A 22,565-nucleotide genomic window follows, 5' to 3' on the forward strand; every position below is an offset into this window, starting at 1 on the left:
TTTTTTTTAATAAACATGTTCAGTTCAATTAACATTTTATTAAACATGGATCTTAAACTTCATTTATTTTTGCTATAGTAGGCTAATTTTAAAAATGAGAGCGATTAATTTGAGCAATGAGAGCAACATTTTAGAATACTTTTTTTTTTTAGCATTTTACTTATATATAAATTATGAAAATGTAAATTTGTTCACCCTCAGGCCATTGAAGGCGAATTTTATTCTTTTCAGTAGAACATTAAAGAAGATTATTAGCTAAATTTGTGGTATAATTTGTATAATGTAAGTTAATTGTCACCCATTTTTGAGGTTAAAATATAGATACACATACAGATGAGTACAACTTATTTTGATGATACATTCTGAGGATATATTGAGGTCGTATGAATCAAAATGATTGGTCTGTGAAAGAATATGAACATTTATATAATGAAATGAAACATTGTGTGTTTATTTTTAATATAAAAAACGGGTAACCATTGAATCACATTAAATGAATCATAAAAAAAGCACAGATTTAGTTTTTAATGATCTACTAAAGAAAAAAAAAACTTACATGTACCTTTGATGGCCTAACAAAATTCCGGTAAGTTTTTACATTTTTATTTTTGTATGAACCATCCCTTTAATTTATTTACTAGCTTTTTATGTAATTATGTTTACACTTAATTACATTACTAAATTACTTATATATATAGATATTACTGAAACAGCATTGGCTTGGTTCAGGCCTTGCTTACCAATTTCATCAATTAACAAAGACATCATATAAATCAAAAGGACACTGTTGAAGTACCACAAGGCTCAGTTCTTTGTCTCTTGCTTTTTACATTATATATGCTCATTATATATGCTCATCATTCATTATAGAATGAGATAATAAAGTGTTGATTTATCTCTGATGATGAACACCTGCTGTTAATTAGCAGAAACACAGAAGAGAAATACAAAACTACAGTACAACTGACTTCAGTCGCGGTTTAGATTAAATCAACTGAAATAAAACACATTGAATCACCACAGAGGATCATTAAGCAACTCTACAAACAGCCGCTTTATTTATTACCAACCTGCTTGGCCTTATTTCTGCCAGACTATACAAGATTCCATATAGTGATCATTCATTCATTCATTTTTTGTTTGTCTCTATTAAAAGTGTTACGTTTAGTTTAGAGCATCATTGTGGACGTTTTACATTATAACTTACATTGAAACGATGAATCTGCGACAAAGCAACTGTGGTTTTAGGAAACACGCGTCACTACATCTTTCTTTTTCCAAACGATGCATCATACTATGGTAGTTCAGCCTTGAAGTATGTCGTTGTTTGGAAAACGCACCCCAAGTTAGTAATAAGTGACACCTGCTGTTTGAAGTCAGTTATAGTTTTACTTCTCTTCTGTGTTTCTGCTAATTAACAGCAGGTGTTCATCATCAGTGCTCAATAATCACTTTGTCAATCCTTTAAATGTTGCGGTCACAATAGGGTTTGTGCTAGCGAAATTCTGTTGTACGGCACTGCATAAAAGGGGCGGGAATAAACAAGATTATTTAAAAAAGCGAGCGATTGGTCCATATTTTAAATTTCTGTCCAGAGAGGTCAAGTTTTGATCCTCGATTGGTATCATGCAGTCAAGTGATGCGATGACGCAGGTCAAAGTTCACCAAGCTTCAACTTTGCAATTCAGCGAACTGTGAAAATTTTTGCAAGAGCTTGCGTTTCCGGTCTTATACATTCGCGTGCAAATGAATGGAAGTCTATAGGGAGAAAAGTCCAGTGTGACCACGGCTTTACTTTAAAATTTATGTAGAGAGGGACCAAATTCTGTCTGAACTTGGTAAATTTTACTCATAGGATTTTGCTGTGTAACTATAATATAAAAATATAATGTTTTTTTTCAGTAGCTTATTTCTTATTTATTTTAGTATCTGTAGATGGTCTGCAGAGAGCTCTGCATTGTGAAATTAATGGTACATCAAGTTTAGTGAATGTTTTTTTCCAATGTTTTTTTTCATGACACATTTGACTTGAAAGCATTTGTAATCTCTCAGCAGGCATGCAGAACTAAAACCCCCACAGCCGAAGGATGAACACATTGTAACTGAGCAGCCAGTCGCCGAGGCTCAAGTTCCCAAAGCACAGAGCTCTTACTCTCAAACCATATCATTGTTGCACACTGAAGCCTCTCTTGCTACTGAAGTTAATCACAATGTTTCGCCTGAAACAGACACTCCAATCTCAGCTGTAGAAACGCCAAAAACAATGACAGAAGAACTCCAAAACATTGCAACTGAAGTCTTAGAAGCACCTCACGAAACTGTCGAAGCACCTGCGGAAACCGTTGCCTTGGTGAAAGTGGAGATAGAGGGTCAGCATGGGTCAGCTGAAGAGGGAAACATCACAGCTGCTCCGCCAGGTGATGCAGCTGCTGCTCCGGCAAGTTCAGACTTAACACTCACACCTGCTGAGGAGACACCTGTTAAACAAGCACCTGTTGAAGAGGTGATCGCGCTTACTCAGGTAAAAGCTGAAAAGAACTTGCCGGAACCAGAGCCTGAAACACATGTTGTGAATGAGAAGGAAGTGGAACAAGCTTTGAACGACGCCACTGAAGATGCTAGTCTCAGTAACACTGGAGATGTTTCACTGATGGAGAAGAGTAGCATTGAACCTGAATTTTGCCTTTTAGGTCAAATTAATGAGGTGGTTGTTATTGAGAAAAGCGTACCTGAAGTGACTGCTGAGGAACCCGTGATTGAACCAACAGTTGAAGTGGAGGAGAAACTTTCAGAGGATGTTCAGTCTGAGAAGGAAGAACAGAAGCAAGAAACATCTGAAGCTTCTCATACTCAGGAACTTTCACAGGAAGTTAAATCCCCAGGTGTAGATGTTTCCAATGGAGGATCTCCTGGCATTGAGAACGGTCTAGTGAAAGACTCTGAGAGTCTGAAGTGCGAGATTGAAAGAAGTGCTGATGTCGTGGTGGTAGAAAAGCTGCCTCAGAAAGAGGATGCAGTCCAGAAACCAAATGAGGAAGTCTTGGAAACCAAGAGTCAACTCTCAGCACAAACTGAAAGGTAAATGATAAATATTCAATTATAATTAATCACCAATCAATTAATTTATTAGAGGTAGGAAGTAAACTGGTTGACACAATGAACTGGTAGAAAGTTGAGTCTATCATTATAAAAGTTTATCATTCTTATTTGTTGTATATTAATCGACAATATAAAATTTAAGCTATTCTAAATAATAGAGTTGGGGTTGAGTCCAACTTTGTTGAGTCCAAGTCAAGATCAAGTGCTTAACCAGTCGAGAACAAGTCCGAGTCCAAAAGGGGTTGAGTCGGACTTCAGTTCTAGTCCTTAACATCCGAGTCCGGCCGAATGCAAAAAGTCATAAAACCATTAATTATTTTTATTTTGGCTTAATCCATTATTTATGGATCAGGGGTCGCCACAGCGGAATTTAGTAAATGATTATAAGATGGTAATTTTTGATTCTCTCATTAAGTTTTTAATTTTATTTCTGCAGCTTCAATAAGTTTTACTAAACATTCATGATTATAAAATAAAAAAAAAATAATTGTCATATATTTTAAAATACAATTTTGGTCTTAACACCAACATTCAATCAACATTGCAGTAGTTAATGTCACTTTTATTTTAGTTGTCACTGTGATAATAAATGACTGTATTTTATTATTTTTATTTATCTTACAGTATTTTATTTACTTTTTATACAGTGCTCAGCATATATGAGTACACCCATCACAAATCTATCTTTTAAATTCATATTTTTAATAGGAGGCTATACAATATTAATATGTGCATATACATTAGATTAGTCAGTATTGAAGCCAAATCTGGAGCTTATCTAACAAAACACCTTACAATAACGGTCCAAAAACTAGTACAGCCAAATGTATATGTTATAGAGAAATATTAAATACAAATTTTAAAAAGGGAAAATCAAGAGAAGCAAATTTTCTAATTTGAAAAATGTAGTAAAAATTTTGTAGGTTGTAATTATTTTGCAATATTTTACTTGAATTTAATTGTATTATCTTTCAATGTCTAAACATGTTTAGTAGCTAAAATGTTATTTCAATAAATATATCTGTTTAATAAATCTGTTTTGTTTAAATGCACCAACATAAATTGCCTATATTCACTGAGAAATGGATTAAAATGTTCATTTTCAAAATGGGCTGTACTCAATTATGCTGAGCACTGTATATTCTGTTTTCTTGTTCCAGTTGTCGTTATTTTAGTACTTGAAGTTAAACTAAATCTAAATGTGAAATTATATATATGGGTTGTTGACATTCATTAATTTATTAATTTATTCATTTTCTTTTCAGCTTAGTCTCTTTATTAATAGGGGGTCGCCACAGCGGAATGAACCGCCAACTTATCCAGCATATGTTTCACACAATGGACGTCTTTCCAGCTGCAACCCATCTCTGGGAAACATCCATACACACTCGTTCACATTCATACACTACGGACAATTTAGCCTACCCAATTCACCTATACCACATGTCTTTGGACTGTGGGGGAAACTGGAGCAACCGGAGGAAACCCACGCGAATGCTGGGAGAATATGCAAACTCCACACAGAAACGCCAACTGACCCAGCCGAGGCTTGAACCAGCGACCTTCTTGCTGTGAGATGACAGCACTACCTGCTGTGCCACTGCGTCGCCCGGTTGTTGACATGACATTGCATTTTCAGTGTCACACATGACACAAGCGTATATAATTAGTATTATCATCATTAACAATGTAGTAAATGGCTAAACGTTGCCTAGCCCTTCATCAACCTCTTGTTATAAAAAACTTTTTAAGCCAAATCTCTGTCTCTGTCTCAAGCATAAAATCAATATTAAATACGTCAGGCCTATTTTTACAAGTGGCTATTTCAGTAAATGCCAATCTTTTTTTCATTAATATATTTCTGAATGGGGCAGCACGATGGCTCAGTGGTTAGCACTGTCACCTCACAGCAAGAAAGTCGCTGGTTGGAGTCCTGATTGGGTCAGTTGGCATTTCTGTAGAGTTTGTTTGCTCTCACTGTGTTTGCTTGGGTTTCCTCCGGGAGCTTCGGTTTCCCCCACGTTCCTAAGACCTGCAGTATACAGTAGGTGAATTGAATAAACTAAATTGGCCGTAGTGTATGTGTGTAAATGTGAGAGTGTATGGGTGGGGAGATCTAAGAACGTTCACGTTTATCAGACGGTGCATGCTTTGAAATTTAATTATCATTATTTTTGACGGAGGAGCTCATTATCCTCTGTGTTACTTGCAGCACACTTTGCTATGAGTTTAGACACATACTTTTTGAAGCAATCAATCGCCATGCCTCAACAGAACACAAAAAATCCCGCAAATCGGAGACAGGAAGTAACATCTCCAGTGAGATGAAAAGTTGAGTTAAAAAGTTTCTCAACTATTGCAACAACAGAACGAAGAACTCGATGACCACGAAAAACTAAACTTAGAAACGAATCTCCGCCATGGAAGATGCTGCTGCTCCAGTCAAGGGTAAATTACAGGCGCTAGAGAGGTGAATTCTGGAATTAGCCGAACATTTTGACGATTTGGAAGATAGAGGAAGAAGCAAGAACATACGTATCGTTGGGCTTCCAGAGAATATAGAAGGTGATCGCCCTCTTACGTTTTTTGAAACCTGGCTACCAAGCTCTCTGGGCATTCAAACGAAATCCGACCGTATGAAAGGGTCTGGGTGTTTCCCAATACTTGGTTGCAGCTGGAAGTGCATCAGCTGTGTAAAACATATGCTGGATAAGTTGGGGGTTCATTCCGCTTAAGTGACCCCTGATGAATAAAGGGACTAAGCCAGGGGTGCTCAATCCTGTTCCTGGAGATCTACCTTCCTGCAGATTTCAATTGCAACCCTTATCAAACACACCTGTCTGTAATTATCAAGTGGATTTCAGGTCCTAATTATTTGGTTCAGGTGGGTTTGATCAGGGTAGGAGCTAAACTGTACAGGAAGGTAGATCTCCAGGAACAGGATTGAGCACCCCTGGACTAAGCCAATGAAATATTTGTAAATAATAGAAACTTGATAAATTTGTCACTGAAAACCGTATGATTTGACATCTACATCAGCAGCATGGCTGAACAAACAGGTAAAGAAATGCACAAATTCATATTTTTTTGTCATTATTACAAAATTTTTACAACAAACAAGCACATGTTTTAATACAATCAAAACCACATTCATGTTTTATAGTCAGGTTAAAAAAAAATGAACGTCTATAAAAAAACGTCTATAATCCCCAATAATAACTCCTGTATAGCAGTCCCACAGCATTCTGACACTCGAAGAGCTTTTTACAGTGTCGGGTATAATGTTTTGTGTGTTTACATAAATTAATATGGCCACTGTGTAAATTCACAGTACAGTTAGGATTTTATTGCCACATTATATCATTGTGATAACATGATTTCATTGCTTTTATTATTAGAAATACCAAAAAATACACAACTGTAATAACTACAGCAGTCGCCATCTTCAATCTCATACAGTATGTTGTAGTGGTATCCCATTTAGGGGTAAATTTTGAAGCCTTTCCCCTTGGCACTCTGTTTCAAATATTGGGATTGGGCCTTAGTTACCCCTAATAGCCTTGGTTCTCGTGTATATTTTAACCAGTCTTTGTATTCTTTTACAGCACTATTGAGTTGGACATACCTGAAGTCTCAGACTCATTGACTGATCAAGAGAAGAGTGAGAAGGTTTCAGAGGAGAAGAGTGAAGCTACAGAACCCACTCAGAATGGCCTGGACTCCACTTGTGCCTCTTTACCGTCAAGCCCTATTGAACAAAGCAGACCCACTGAGACTATGAGGTATTCTTTCTGCAGTTCACCATTATTACCATTAGGTGGTGTAACATTCTCAGTTTACATTCAGAAGTGTTCAGTTACTAAATGTACAGTAGTTAACACAGTATAATCAGACCTCTCATATTAGCAATGATGATATAACAAAAGCTTATTTGCCATGCCAAGCCAAACAACTAGCCATTACGTACAAACAAATGATATAATATTGCATCATTCCTCTAGATCAGGGCTGCCCAAACCTTTTCTTATGAAGGGCCAAAAACCAAACTTGATTGAGGCTAGTGGGCCAAAGGTAAAAAAAAGGTTGCCATAGGTAATTTTGGAATTTATTTAATAAAATTAAAAAAAAAATGACAAGAAAACATTGCTTTATATGAACTAATACAGTATTTTTTTTACATTTTATTATGAACTTGTTACAGCAAAAACAAAACATTTATAACAGAATTAGGTCACACTTTACAATAAGGTTCATTAGTTAATGTTAATTAATGCACTAAGATGAACAAACAATGAACAACACATTTACTACTGTATTTGTTCATGTTAGTTAACGTTAGTTAATGAAAATACAGTAGTTCATTGTTAGTTCATGTTAACTCATGGTGCATTATAATGTTAACAAGCACGGACTTGAATGTTAATAATGCATTAGTAAATGTTCAATTATAATTGATAAAGGCTGTACATGTGTTGTTCATGATTAGTTAATATTAGTAAATGCATTAACTAATGAACCTTATTGTAAAGTGTTACCCAGAATTAAACTAGTTTTTGCCTTGATTTGCTTGCCAATGTCTTCTGCATACAGTAGTCCTCTATCCGTGGAGTGACAGTATTTACATTTTAAAAACTCGGATTTAATTACAACATTTAATTGAAACATTTAATTACAGTTTGCTTTTTTGTAGCTCAGCAATAAAACTAACACAAATGTTTATGTCAAATTAAAAATGACGATCTCTTTGTTAAAGACATTCACCCTAACCCTCTCATTCTCATTCTCCTCTTAGTATGGTGGGCCAAATCAAAGGTTACAAAGGATCCTACTTTGGGCACTTTGTTTCTAGATTAATGTTGTCTTACCCTCAAAATGTAGGATTTCACACAATTACTTCATGTTATCCCAACACAAATAGTTACACTTAATTGTTTTTTGCAAACGTAATTGAACATAAAACAGTTAAGTTATACCCTAAATAACCCTTAAAGAGTTGTGTTGATTTAGCTCATTATAAATTAGTTTGAAGAAGTAGCAAAACATTTATTGAGTGCTTATTGAAACAGTGTTAAATTCTTTGTCTACTTTCTGTGGTACTATTATTTATGTGATTTATTTATTATTTGTGATCAGGCTATTTTGGTTGAGTATTTATTCAGTTGTTTTTACAATAGCTAAAAAAAAGATAAACTCATTCCTATCATTCTTATTTTGGGAATTTGTGATTGAAGTGCTTAGTGACCTTTGACATAGTTTAAGATATCTGGGATGGCGACATTTAGACAGTCTGAACAGTTCCTCTTTTTTTGCTCACTACATTTTATAGTGATAATAAGCAGAAATGTTTTTTTAGGAAACAAATAGTCATAGTATGACGATTACAAAAAAAAAAAAAGCATGTTGCACTTTAGTAGTTATCATATTTTAGGGCTGGGCGATTTGGCCTAAAATCAAAATCTCGATTAATTGAACATTTTAACTTGATTACGATTAATGAACCATTTGCCTTCATAGTTCACAAACAAGTTTTATACAGTAAATATGCTCGAAAATTACAAGTCAGAGATTTTTGAATGAAGGGTGCATTGCTTGATTTTAAAATAGTTGACGGGACGTCACACTTGTAAACACTCACTCCAACGAAGGGCTCTCTGCTGTCCTTCGGCTCTCCACGCTGCCAACACTAACAAACCAACCATTCACACAGTTTCCGCAACGTGTCGTCACAATGTGTTGGTCAATTTTTGAGAGGTGCATGGGAATGCGACTGCGTAAAGGCTGCACCGGAACATACGTGTGCTATTGATGGAGCGGGGTCACGTGACTCCATACACTGCAAGAGAAATATTTGAAAAAATTAACCTGGGAAAATTAGATCGATTGTAGGTTCTGAATGTCGATTTTCGATTTAAAGTTTTTAGGTTAATCGCCCAGGCCTTTTGTATATTTCATATTTAGTGCTGAGAATGAGTACACCTCTCCTGCCCTCTTTTTAAAATTAATATTTTCTACAGGATGCTTTACAGTAATATATTTGTCAGGGTATCCGTGGAGTTTTAAAAAGTCTTACATTTCAAAAATATAATTTTAGGCCTTAAAAAGTCTTTGACTGATTGACTTAAATATTGTCTTGTAGATCTAAAATAATTTTAAACGATCCTTATTTTCTTTTGTTTTTGCACTGTAAAACCCAACAGTCCACTTTATCAAATGAAATGAGTGTAGAGTGTGAACTCAAAATCCACTGAAAGTTCATTCTACTCAATTGAAAAGAGTTTTGAACTCAGTGTTGAAGGTAATGAGTTAATTAAATACCTCATTACTTCAACTTAAATGGAGTAAGTTCACAGTACTCGAATATATTTGTTTTTTTATCTCAAATGGTTTGTTGCAATCGCTTTCCTTAAACGGTTTGAGTTCTCTTCATTTATTGGGTTTTACTTTGCTCAAATTGCTTCATTTACTCTGTTGGATTAGATTCACAGTACTCATTAAAATTAGTTTTTGAACTTAAATGGTTTGTTCCAATCAGTTTCCTCAAATGATTTGAGTTACCTTAACATATTGGGTTTTACAGTGTGTAAAGCTACCCAATCAATCCAACACACATCCAGTCACCAACAAATACAAGTAAATGAAATAAACAGAATAAACAGTTTGTTGCGCTTGCATTTAGTTTAAGGCTGAGCGATATGGCAAAAATGCAATGTTGAAAATTATTTTCTATATTGAACTTTAACAATATATATATATATATATATATATATATATATATATATATATATATATATATATATATATATATATATATATATATATATATATATATATATATATATATATATCAAAATCAGTTATTAATGCTTCCAGATTTAAAAGAGTACACCAACGGTGACTGAAGTATCAACACACTTTTAGGTTTTTTTTTTTTAAGTGTGATTGGCTCTTAGATCAGTATAGTGTAAAATAGCCCAGAGCTTATCATTGTTATTGACATATATATTATCACGATTCGATATATCGTCCATTGGTATTTATTGACCGAACACCATTGTCAATATCAATAATAAAAAAGGTTTGGTATGTAGTTTCGGTATGAAGCACTATAGTTTTATTAAAATGTAGCTTGCATGTTAGCATGCACCTTGGAAGCAGTCCCTAATAAGCTTAGGGTGTCAGTTCCAATGGAGGCACATGTGCGCCGTGCACGACATGCACATGGGAGCGACGTGCACATAGTGTGCAAGTGGCCCGCATGTAATGTGCGTACCATTGACACACTATAAGCATGTCTCTCCCATGTCCATTTTCCAGGTACACCTAGTTGAAAAACATCTAAACTTTTCTGAATGCCCCGGGGGCACTGTGATTTATGTAAGTAGAACTAACCAATCTGCTTCACATTTTGTATGGAATATATACATTTCAGTAACGACTAAGTACCTCAGACAAGCACAGGGCATCCAAACACTGCAGTGCTTTTTACTTTTCTCCATAAATTTGCTTCGGAGCAGTAGCAATAGTTTCTCCATTTGTAATCCTCTGACAAAATGGTCGCCTAGTTACGAGAGACGCTATAGAAAATGGTGAAGGAAAGCACGTGCCACGCTGGTCACTTTAGAAATAGCAACACACGCAAAAGTGAGGTGATTGTAAATGAAAAAGGATGTAAGGGAGTTGCCAGAGTGGCTTTTTGGTTTCTTTTCTTGTGCATCCCAGCCCCTAGCTCCCCATCTGAAAGATTTTTAGCATGGGGGTAATGTAGTCATCCAACTTCACAATTAGTAATGTTGCAGTATGTATTTGAATCAGGATGGCTGGTTCCTTTGCTTGAAAGCTCAAATGTGATGATCATAATTAGTAGTGTTTACAGAGTTTGAGGTTTACTGTATCATTATTATTTACACCTTACAGATGTTGATTTACCTTTACCATTGCACACACTTTAAAACATTTTATTTATCAAGTTTAAGAGTCTCTTGAACACTTATGTTATTTTATTATGATCAGATCAGATATTTTGATTAAATATTTTAGTTTTTGACTTAAAACTATTTGCCTTAATAATGTTGGTAAATTAAAATAAAGCAGTTAAATAAAAAAATATATATTCCTAAATGGATTGTTAAAAATATATTAAAACTATGGATATTAAATGATATAAAACATGATATTGTGATATTATTTTTGCAATATCGCCCAGCCCTAATATGTATATACTAGGGTCTGCTTGTTTTGACACATTATTTAAAATATGTGGCCAAGAAATAGCTAATTATAATTTTATGCCAATTATTTGTTAGGGCAAGTAAATTTTTTTCTTATGGGCTATTAAAAAATCTTTAGTGTTTATCCCTATATACGTCTAAAATGTAATTCTTCATGGTCGTAAGAAGGTCTTAAAAAGTCCTAAATTTGACTTTGAAACCAGCAGGAACAAACAAAAAAAAAAATTGTAGGAATGCAGTCCAATAATTATTATGCCAAATTTAATATGTTGCGGGAAAATAGTCAACACACTTTTAATAAACAAGAAAAATCAAGAGGAACATAAAAAATATCAAATTTAATTTAAGTATTATAGTTTATTATATAGCATGTAGTTTTTTTTTTACTTGTTTAAATTTAAATGTATTATCTTTCTATTCCTAAATATGTTTGGTAACCAATCTCTTATTTTGATGGATATAACTGTTTAATAATATGGTTTTATTTAAATGCACCAAAAATTATTGGCTATATTCACTGAGAAATTATACAAATTTGAAATCGTCAGTAAATAATATATAAAGAATAGTTTTTAAATTAGTATTAAAATCTTAGCTTTATTTTATTGCATTTTTAAACACTAGTATTATTTAGTTTAGTCAGTCATATTTGCAATATTTTGGGGTCTGAATAAATAGAAAAAGTATTGAAAAATATAAAAATGCTATTTAAAATACATGATATGAGTCAAGTACATATTGATGTTCTAATCAAATTAATTTTATAGTTATTTTATATAAATGAAAAGCACATTAAATGCAGGTAATACTTATAAAAACGTCTTCAATGTGTCCAAATATGGGTGAAATAATATAATAATTAGGGGGCCGGCAGGGTAGCACATTGGGTAGATCTGTCACATCACATCAAGAAGGTCAATGGTTTGATCCTCGGCTGGGTCAGTTGGCATTTCTGTGGAGTTGGCATGTTCTCCCCATGATCACTTGGGTTTCCCCCGGGTGCTTCAGTTTCCCACATAGTCCAAAGACATGCGTTATAGATGAATTGGGTGAGCTAAATTTTCTGTAGTTTATGAGTATGAATGAGAGTGTATGGGTGTTTCCCAGTGATAGGTTGCAGTTGGAACATATGCTAGATAGCAGTTAGCAGTCAAGTTAGCAGTTCATTCTACTGTGGCGACTCCGATGAATAAAGGCACTAATCTGAAAAGATAATGAGTGAGTGAATGAATAATATTTAATTATTAAAACAGATATATTCATATAATTGTTGTAAACAAGCCTTTACTGTGAAGTAGCGTTTGATCAACTAGTTTTTCTTCACCAAAATTGGCACTCAGTCATTTTGTGTTTACAGTGATTCTGTTGCTGTAGAAGACACTGAAGCCAAAGCCGAGGTTACAGAGTCGAGCATGGCAGAATTACTGAAGGAAGTTGTAAAAGATGTTGCAGAGACTGGACCTCAACAAACTGAAGAAGAAGAAGAAAAGGACAAACAGGAAGACGAAACTAGTGTTGCCCGGGAAAATGAAGACATTTCCGACACCCCAAAATCAGAGACCATTTTCAGCACTACCTCAGTGGAGGTTCAGGTCATAAGAAAGCCAGAAGAGAATGTGGAGGAAGTGCAGGAGGCACTAGATGAGTATGTGTCACTCTTTTATTCAGTTTTTCCAGCTGTGGTTTCGGAAAACACATGGTCAAATAATGTCTGGACACCAGATAGTTCACCAAAAATAAAGATCATCATTTACTCTGCCTCATGTGGTTTTAAACATTCATGACCTTTATTCTGTTTAGCGCATGCTGGTTGCTGTTACTCATAGACTTCCATAACTGGAACAAAATAAATAAATTCTATAGAATTCAATGAGTGCCAGCAATCAGCATTTTTCAAATAGACAGTTGAAATCTGATTTATTAGCCCCCCTGTTTATTTTTTTCCAATTTCTGTTTAACAGAGAGAAGATTTTTTTCAACACATTTCTAAACATAATAGTTTTAATAACTAATTTCTAATAACTGATTTATTTCATCTTTGCCATGATGACAGTAAAAATATTTTACTAGATATTTTTCAAGACACTATTAAACAGCTTAAAGTGACATTTAAAGGCTTAACTAGGTTAATTAATTTAACTAGGCAGGTTAGGGTAATTAGGCAAGTTAGTGTATAATAATGGTTTGTTCTGTAATCGAAAAAAATAGCTTAAAGGGGCTAATCATTTTGTCCTTAAAATGGTGATTAAAAAATTAAAAACTGCTTTTATTCTAGTCAAAATAAAACGAATAAGACTTTCTCCAGAAGAAAAAAATATTATCAGACATACTGTGTAAATTTCCTTGCTCTGTTAAACATCATTTGGCAACTATTTAGAAAAGAACAAAATTAAAGGTGGGCTGACAATGCTGATTTCAACAGTATATTTTTTTTATCCAACAGAAGAAAGATACTCAAACAGGTTTTAAACCAGTGAAGTTTGAGTAAATGATGACAATGATGATTTTTTTTGGTGACCTATTCCTTTAATGGATAATTAGATCAAATTAATGGATAAACTGGAGTATCTTCAATCCTCTTGAGGCTGATCCCTCTATACCATATTCTTTACAACCTAAAAACTACATTTGTTTTTCAACACAAAGAGTTATTTAAGATTTGGAAGCCTGAGTTTGTTTTCAAATTTGTATCAATTAATTTACATCCCTTATATATATATATATATATATATATATATATATATATATATATATATATATATATATATATATATATATATATATATATATATATATATATATATATATATATATTTTTTTTTTTTTTTTTTTTTTTTTATGTCAGTCCTTTTGTGCCAATGCCACCTAAAAAAAACTCTGAATAGATCTATTTAGATGTTTAATTAGGAAAGCTTTTGTATTACAATTTTTATTTTATTAAAAATGTAAATATTACAACTGTAATTGTGCAGTGTACTTTTGTAATTTTAATTTACGTTCATTTAATTTAATAAATATATATATTTTTAAACTTTTGGCAATAAAATGCTGTAGAGTCTAATAAAATTATAAATAATAAATGTAAATCAATTAACACTTCTGTAGAACATAAAATATAGATTTTACACTCACCAGCCATTATTATTAGTTACACCTTACTGGTTGGACCCCCTTTTGCCTTTAGAACTGCCTTAATCCTTTGTGGCATAGATACAACAAGGTACTAGAAATATTTCTGAGATTTTGGTTCATATTGACATAATAGCATCACGGAGTTGCTGCAGATTTCTCAGCTGCACATCCATGATGCGAATAGCCCATTCTACCACATCCCAAAGGTGCTCTATTGGAATGAGATCTGGTGACTTTGGAGGCCATTTGAGTACATTGAACTCAATGTCATTATCAAGAAACCACTCTAAGATAATTTGTGCATTTTTCAGACTATTCTCTGTAAACCCTAGAGATGGTTGTGTGTGAAAATCCCAGTAGATCAGCAGTTTCTGAAATACTCAGACACGCCAATCTAGCCACAGCGACGTTCAAAGTCACTTAAATCAACTTTCCTCCCCATTTTGATGCTCTGTTTAAACTGCAGCAGATCGTCTTGTCCATGTCTACATGCCTAAATGCATTAAGTAGCTGCCATGGGATTGGTTGATTAGAAATTTGCGTTAACAAGCAGTTGGTCATGGTGTACCTAATAAAGTGGCCGGTGAGTGTAAATGTAAAATATTCGTCCTTGTGTGAATAAAGCTATTAATCAGCCTCTGTTAAATCAACAAGACAATCATAGCTATAACTAAACAGACTAATGTTTTATGTGTGACTGATAAAACAAGGAACTGATCTAAAAGAGCTAAAAAAAAAAAAATCATGACAAAACCACTTTACACCGAGTTAGTCTTGCCCTTCATGATGAATCATTGTCTGGATGTGATTTCATGCATGTTGTACATAAATATAACAGTTTAGCTCTTCATATTAGACTACTCATGACTGCATGTCATAGTGGAAAAAATATGCATGACAGTTCCTCTTTATGTTGTAGGAGTGCAGATCTGTATCTGGGAGCTGAGGAGATTGAAATGGGAGCCAGCAATAACAAGCCATCCAAACCACTGCTAGAGCTCACAAGTACACAGATTCATTTATGTCAGAAATATAGCAATATCGTGCTAATATTGCTGTTTGGGAAAGTGATTAGAGACAGTCAAATCTTTGTTAAATCTGATAACTTTCCTTTTTTCTTTTAGTTCCTGGTGTCGAGACCAGATGTAGCTTAGCATCAGCTGTGGACATACTGGCCTACAGTGAGCGAGAATGGAAGGGGAGCACAGATAAAAGTGCTCGCATACGAAAGGTGATCTAACTATCTTTTTTCTGTGATTTTATGCTTTTTTTAGTATATAAACATGATCATTGTTTTAAAAAAATATACATTGGTTTGGTGTTTTGCAACGACACACCAATCCAAAATTGAAGAACAAGTGCAGATGGAAAATGACTGTTCCCAGCTTGTGCTAGTCATCAACTATTCACCTTTTTCTTTTGTCCTATGGTGCATTGCATAGAATACGTGACTTTCATTAAACTGTAGATAATCAGTGAATTGGGTACAGTGTTGACATTATGCTCCTTATAGTTCACGCATCAAGTATTAAAGAGCCCCTATTATGCATTAAAAAGAGTCATATTTTGGTTTTGGCGCTCCAACAACAAGATGATACACATGCAAGGTCAAAAATACTTTCATTGTCTTATATTATGCATTTATTTTTACCTAATTATCCCAACGACTCCCATGTGATCAAAGGCTTTTTTTCTCATAAACCGCGCGGACATGAATGCGTCTGACTGCTCTGATTGGCTAAAGCAGACGTCTTCATCAGCGCATTGTAGATGTGCACGCGCTCTTTCCGGCAATCATCCTTCTGCGTTCACACAGCGCATCATTCCGGCAAATTACCAGTAATGTTACAACTTCTTAGACAGCTGCCATCTCTTTATGCTGTGTGCTTCAGGGCCATTTCTCCTCTGCTTTTGAGGTGGTGTGCATGAGTAATCCTTTTATATGTCTGATGTTGTCCAAACATAGTGAATTATGTTTGATCAAACAAAAAAATAGTGAAATATGAAAACAATGATCGCTCCCTGTGGCTTGTATAGCACCTCTCATCAGTTGGAATACAATAACTTTTGCATAGACCTGTGGTGGCTAACCCTGTTCCTGGAGATCTACCTTCCTGCAGATTTCACTTGTAACCCATATCAAACACGGAATTTGGCCGACACGGAATACAGAATTTCTGCAGATTTTTAGCCCATCATTAATTCTGTTTATTTACTTGAGTAAATGTGTAAATCTGCATTTATTCAGTAATTTATTACTTTTTATTTCATATATTAAGGTTTTAGTTATAATACTCCGCTGGATACTTCCAAAATAATTCCTCAGAAATGCGCAGATTTTTATCAGAATTCTCTGCAGAAATAGCAAAAAACATCTGTAGATTCCGTCTGGCCCTGGTCATGTGTCATTGCCAGAAGTTACCAAGAACTATTTGTATTCTTTATTAAATTACCTATTATTTGTATTTTAATAATGTCTACCCCAACCCTAAACCCAACCATCATAGTAATGAAAAAACAGTAATTATACAGAGTATTGTTCATATTATTTATTAAACTAATCATTATACAGTATTTTTTGACATCTACTCCTACCTCAACCCTCACAGTACTGTAAAAATATGAATTATTGTTGTACAGCATCACATAAGTTATGATATATGTGATCTAGACTAGATGGATATAGTAGGCTTCTGATGTGATTGTAAAATGTTCATACAATGTACATGTTACTACTCCATTAGGCCAGAATACATTCATATGGCTCAGATATACTGTTTAGAGACATTTTTTTTTAGCAGTGGTAAAGTAATTACTAATTCAAAACAAGTCTAACTGGATGCAGCCAGAGACTACGGTGAACTACATGCTTTGCCTAAGGGGGAAATAAATCTTTATATCAGTACGTGACACACATTTGTCAATCAAAAAGGGAGTGCTTGCTTATCATTTTAATGTTGAACTCTGTCCTAATTCCAGAAGGCCATGTTATTGTAAATCCTTGGAATTCTGTGCTAAGATGGCGTAAAATGAGAATGGACTTTTGTTTTTATATCCACTGGACTTTCTCGTTTGCTTACTTTCACTGCTGTCACTGTCACTTCTCACTGTCGCTGTCACCATCATCAGAATCTGAACATGCCACTTCAACATGCTCAGTCCCCAAAAATTGGACTTCATGTGATGGTGCAGAACATGATGTACAATCTGAGCAACAGTGGCCTTAGATTGGTGATATTTCAAAGTTGACAGGAAGGGGTTCAATAGTTTTAGGAGAACTTTGATGAAAGTCTTTGATCCACTTCAAATGTTGACTGCTGTAATCCTGGCTGTGTTAAAAAAACAAACAAAAAAAAAGTACATCCCCTTAACGGATGCATGTAAATGTTGACTTGCTTGACTATGTTTGTTTCAGGGCTACAGTGAGATGTCTCATAGCTTCAGTGGTCTGAGGAGAGTCAGAGGCGATAACTACTGTGCCCTGCGTGCTACACTGTACCAGGTGCTGGCAACCAGCACAAACATGCCCACCTGGATGCAGGACGAAAGCTTTCTATTGGTAAGGAGACCTGAGGATTCTTTTAGAGCTCAGTTGATGTCTTTGAATGTTATATAAGGGCTTTGGGAATATCTTATCTTTGGGAATGTGGCCAGCTATGAAGTAGTTGTTTATTATTAATTTCATTTTTTTTATAATTATTGTGATTGTTGTTGTTATTATTATTATTATTATTATTATTATTATTATTATTATTATTATTATTATTATTATTATTATTATTAGTGGTGGTTGTGGTAGAAGTAATTTGTGCTACATAATAATAATAATAATAATAATAATAATAATAATAATAATAAAAATAATAATAATTCCTTACATTTATATAGCACTTTTTCTGGACACTCAAAGTGCTGTACACATTGGGCTGAATCTCCTCATCCACCATCAGTGGCTACATGACTAGAGAGAGCAGAGAAAACTGCTGTAGTGAGACTTTAACAAATGTAATTCTCTGGGTTACCATTGGCAGGACAATGCGTTATCTATGAGACATTAGCCTGTAAATAAAGGAACACAGCACTTTCAAACTCATTTCAAAAGTTTGACAGTTGTGTTTTACCATATTTTAAGCCATTCAGCTAGTCACTGGGTCCGGCAGGAGCACGATTAGCTTAGCTTAGATCATTGAATCAGATTAGACCATTAGCGTCCTATTTGAAAATTTCAAAAAAGATAATTTTCTGTAGGTAAATCTTGTACTAAAACTGACAGAACATGAAATGTTGCTATTTTCTAGGTTGTTATGGCTACCAAGTATCCTCTCATTCTGGCGTAATAATGAGGAAACTTTGCTGCCATACCACGGGGTAGTTCTAAAATGAGCCCCCTTTTTGCAGTGGAGTGTTCCTTTAAAGAGAGATTTTGTTGTAGCAGAGAAACATCTTAATTTACCACTGATATAAGAAAATACAGTGCTGGACGAATATCTGCAAATTCCCCCCCAACCCCCCCAGATTCTCAGCTGCGAATTATTCTTTCAGTTGCCAGAGAGTATTGAAACTCGGGAGCATTTGATTGGTGGATGGGTGTTTCCCCCACAATGCAAGTTGGGAAGTGAGGAGAATTCTGTGGAGAAGCTGAAATATTATTTGGGTCTTCTTAAAACTCAGGTAAAGCTCTGTTTTCTTGCTTTTATTTAGAAATGCTTAAATAAAATGAATGTGTTTAACACCAATCTTAAAATCGCTATGCACTGCCACTAGTTTAAGCTCTAGTTTTAAACATTTGTTAGCAAGAACTAATTATTTAAAATATAATCATTTTGGGCATCAAGATTATTTTTGTCTGCATTTTAATAATTGTGTTAAAGTAGTTTTTTTTGTTTGAAATTATTATATCATTTTAATCCATACATGCTCAATAATGTTTATTACTGGTGACTGGGCTGGCCAATCCTGGAGCACCTTGACTTTCTCTGCTTTCAGGAACTTTGAAGTGGAGGCTGAAGTATGGGAAGGAGCGCTATCCTGCTGAAGTATTTGCCCTCTCCTGTGGTTCGTAATTTATTGGGCAGCACAATGTCTTGATACCTCAGACTGTTGATGATGTCATTCACATTGCAGATCTCTTGCACGCCCCCATGCTAAATGTAACCCCAAACCATAATTTTTTCTTCACCAAACTTGATTTCTGTGAGAATCTTGGGTCCATGCGAGTTTAAATAGGTCTTCTGCAGTATTTGTGTATGATTATATGCTGAATGACTTTATTCAATGTTATTATTTCACCCATATTTTGCCATTCTGTTTTTTCATATATATTTTTAAGCATTGAAGTTGAAGTGTAAGTAAATAGGTAATTAAGTAAGTAAATAAATAAATAAATAAGGGATAAAAAACATCAAGGCGGTTATCTTTTTTAATAATGTATGTCAATTTCTGAAATCACTTTAGACAAGTAAGAATAATTAAATGAATACTCTGGAACGTACAGTGTAAGATGCATTTTTTTCAGTAGGTTTTACTGTACATAACTTCACAACAACACACCACTCACATATTAGACGATAAGTAGACTGTTAGACTAGGGTTAGTCAATAAATAAATAATGCGTAGCACGATCGCCTCATAGCAAGAGGGTCGCTGGTTCGAGCCTCGGCTGGGTCTGTTGGCATTTCTGTGTGGAGTTTGCATGTTCTCCCTGTGTTCGCGTGGGTTTCCTCCGGGTGCTCCAGTTTCCCCCAAAAAAGTCCAAAGACATGCGGTATAGGTGAATTGGGTAGGCTAAATTTTTTTTGTGTGTGAATGAGTGTGTATGGATGTTTCCCTGTTATGGGTTGCAACTGTAAGGGCATCCGCTGCGTAAAACATAATCTGGATAAGTTGGTGGTTCATTCTGCCGTGGTGACCCCAGATTAATAAAGGGACTAAGCTGAAAAAAATGAATGAATAATAATTAATAATTAATAGTAATAATTAATAATAATTAGTAATAATTAATAAATAAACAAATAAAAAAAGTCATACTTTTATCATTTTTATAGACAGTAGGACGTCTGTAAGGAGTTCAACAAAATCAAGTGTTGGCAGATTTTAAGCAGAAAGTCTAGCAATGACTTGTATGTGAAATGTAGTTCCAAAGTTACTAAAATGTAATAGAATGTGGAAAGGATGTGAAATGTGAATGTTTTATCCAGTAATGTACAGGTCTTTATGGAGTGCTTAATTCTGATTAGTCCAAGTACACTACCTGACAAAAGTATCGTCATTGATCTCAGTTGTAAGAGCAACAAATAATAACTGTGTAATCATCTGTTGAACTGCATCCTAATCATCACAAACACTGCAGAAGACCTATTGGAACCCACATGGACCCAATATTCTCACAGAAATTAGTCAAGTTTGGTGAAGAAAAAATCATTATTTGGGGTTTCATTCAGTATTGGGGCATGCGAGAGATCTGCAGAGTGGATGACAACATCAACAGTCTGAGGTATCAAGACATTTGTGCTGTGACACGACAAACCCCAGGAGAGGGCAAATTCTTCAGCAGGATAGCATTCTTTTTCATACTTCAGCCTCCACATCAAAGTTCCTGAAAGCAAAGAAGGATTGGCCAGCCCAGTCATCACATATGAACATTATTGAGCATGTCTGGGGTAAAATGAAGGAGAAGGTATTGAAGATGAATCCAAAGAATCTTGATGAACTATAGAAGTCCTGCAAGAACGCTTTCTTTGCCATTCCAGATGACTTTATTAAGTTCTTTGAGTCATTGCAGAGATGTATGGAGGCAGTCCTCCAAGCTCATTGGAGTCATACACAATATTCACTCTTTTTCCACTGCACCCTGACTTTATATTCTGTACAATACATTATTTCTGTTGAGTGACAAGACTTCTGTCTATGCAAAGTGAGACCTTACTGTACTAATTAAATAATTAAAAATCAAGACATAATCTAGAGGGCTTTACCTTTCATATAAGCCACTTCTCATGCCAAATGATCAACTTAAAAGAAGTCAAGTTATTATTTGTTGTTCCTAAAACTTGGATAGGGGATAAGACTTTTGTCTGGTAATGTACATAATCCCCTACCGTAAGTCAATTAAAGTTTTGACAGAACTTTATGTGGTTATGAAAGTGAAAATATCATCATTGTTACTTCCTTCTCATGTATTAGTGTCTTTATGTTTTGCTTATTTAGTGGAGAGCAGCAGTGGCCTGTGAGAGCCCAGAGGAGAAGCAGAGTCTCTGTGAACATGTGTTTCAAGGTGGAGATGAGGAATATGGTCTCCTGGAAGCACTCAAGTTCCTGATGCTGGCCAAAGCCATTGAGCTTCATCGTAAAATGGTGACAGATCAAGAAGTGCCTGTGTTCTGCTGGCTTCTCTTTGCCCGCGACACATCAGAAAACCCACAATCCCTCCTGGCCAATCACCTGAGCCAGATCGGCTTCAGTGGAGGAGTAGAACAGGTATGACCGCACCGTCAAACTTAATGCAGTCTGTAAAGCTTGTAATAATGATCCCTATTTTGTTGTTTCTTGTCAGTTGCACATGCTCACATAGAACAATCTCAGTTGTCAGTAATGTTGCAGGATAGTGTGACTTTGTACAATTGTTAAGAAAACAGATTTTGATTTTGAGATCATTAGTTTGTTTGGGGGCAGCAAGCTGCATTCACACACGTGATGGAGTATGTCTTGTTCCAGAAAGAGTATGTCTCGTTTCTTGTGAGTCACGTTCCAGAAAGATATTCCTTTGTTGTATTAGAAATCAATTTTTAACAATAACTGACAAATACACTCACTGGCCACTTTATTAGGTACACCTGTTCAACGGCTTGTTGATGCAAATTTCTAATCAGTCTATCACATGGCAGCAACTCAATGCGTGTAGCCATCTGCTACAGTTTCGAGCATCAGAAAGGGGAAGAAATGTGATTTAAGTGACTTTGAACATGGCATGGTTGTTGGTGCCAGACGGGCTGGTTTGAGTATTTCAGAAACTGCTGATCTACTGGAATTTCCACGCACAACCATCTCAAGTTCTATGGGCGCATATGCCTTGTTGATGCCAGAGATCAGAGGAGAATGGTCAGACTG

General features: G+C 34.9%; 1 protein-coding gene across 5 annotated transcripts in view; it reads left to right on the top strand.

Moving 5' to 3' along the window:
* LOC100001665 (uncharacterized) overlaps nt 1-22,565 on the top strand; it is a 38,924-nt gene that overhangs the window by 6,411 nt on the left and 9,948 nt on the right. For 2 of the 5 annotated variants that reach the window (XM_001341582.9, XM_073941599.1), the window contains 8 exons: nt 2,053-3,078; nt 6,705-6,881; nt 12,685-12,972; nt 15,379-15,464; nt 15,584-15,690; nt 17,875-18,018; nt 19,002-19,130; nt 21,666-21,935. In XM_001341582.9, coding sequence (XP_001341618.4) covers nt 2,053-3,078; nt 6,705-6,881; nt 12,685-12,972; nt 15,379-15,464; nt 15,584-15,690; nt 17,875-18,018; nt 19,002-19,130; nt 21,666-21,935 — 2,227 coding nt within the window. The remainder of the gene's footprint in view (nt 1-2,052; nt 3,079-6,704; nt 6,882-12,684; nt 12,973-15,378; nt 15,465-15,583; nt 15,691-17,874; nt 18,019-19,001; nt 19,131-21,665; nt 21,936-22,565) is intronic. The other 3 variants (XM_073941600.1, XM_073941601.1, XM_073941602.1) reach the window with 2 other exon arrangements.

The sequence above is a fragment of the Danio rerio genome, chromosome 24 (genome assembly GCF_049306965.1).
Source record: "Danio rerio strain Tuebingen ecotype United States chromosome 24, GRCz12tu, whole genome shotgun sequence".
NCBI lineage: Eukaryota > Metazoa > Chordata > Actinopteri > Cypriniformes > Danionidae > Danio > Danio rerio.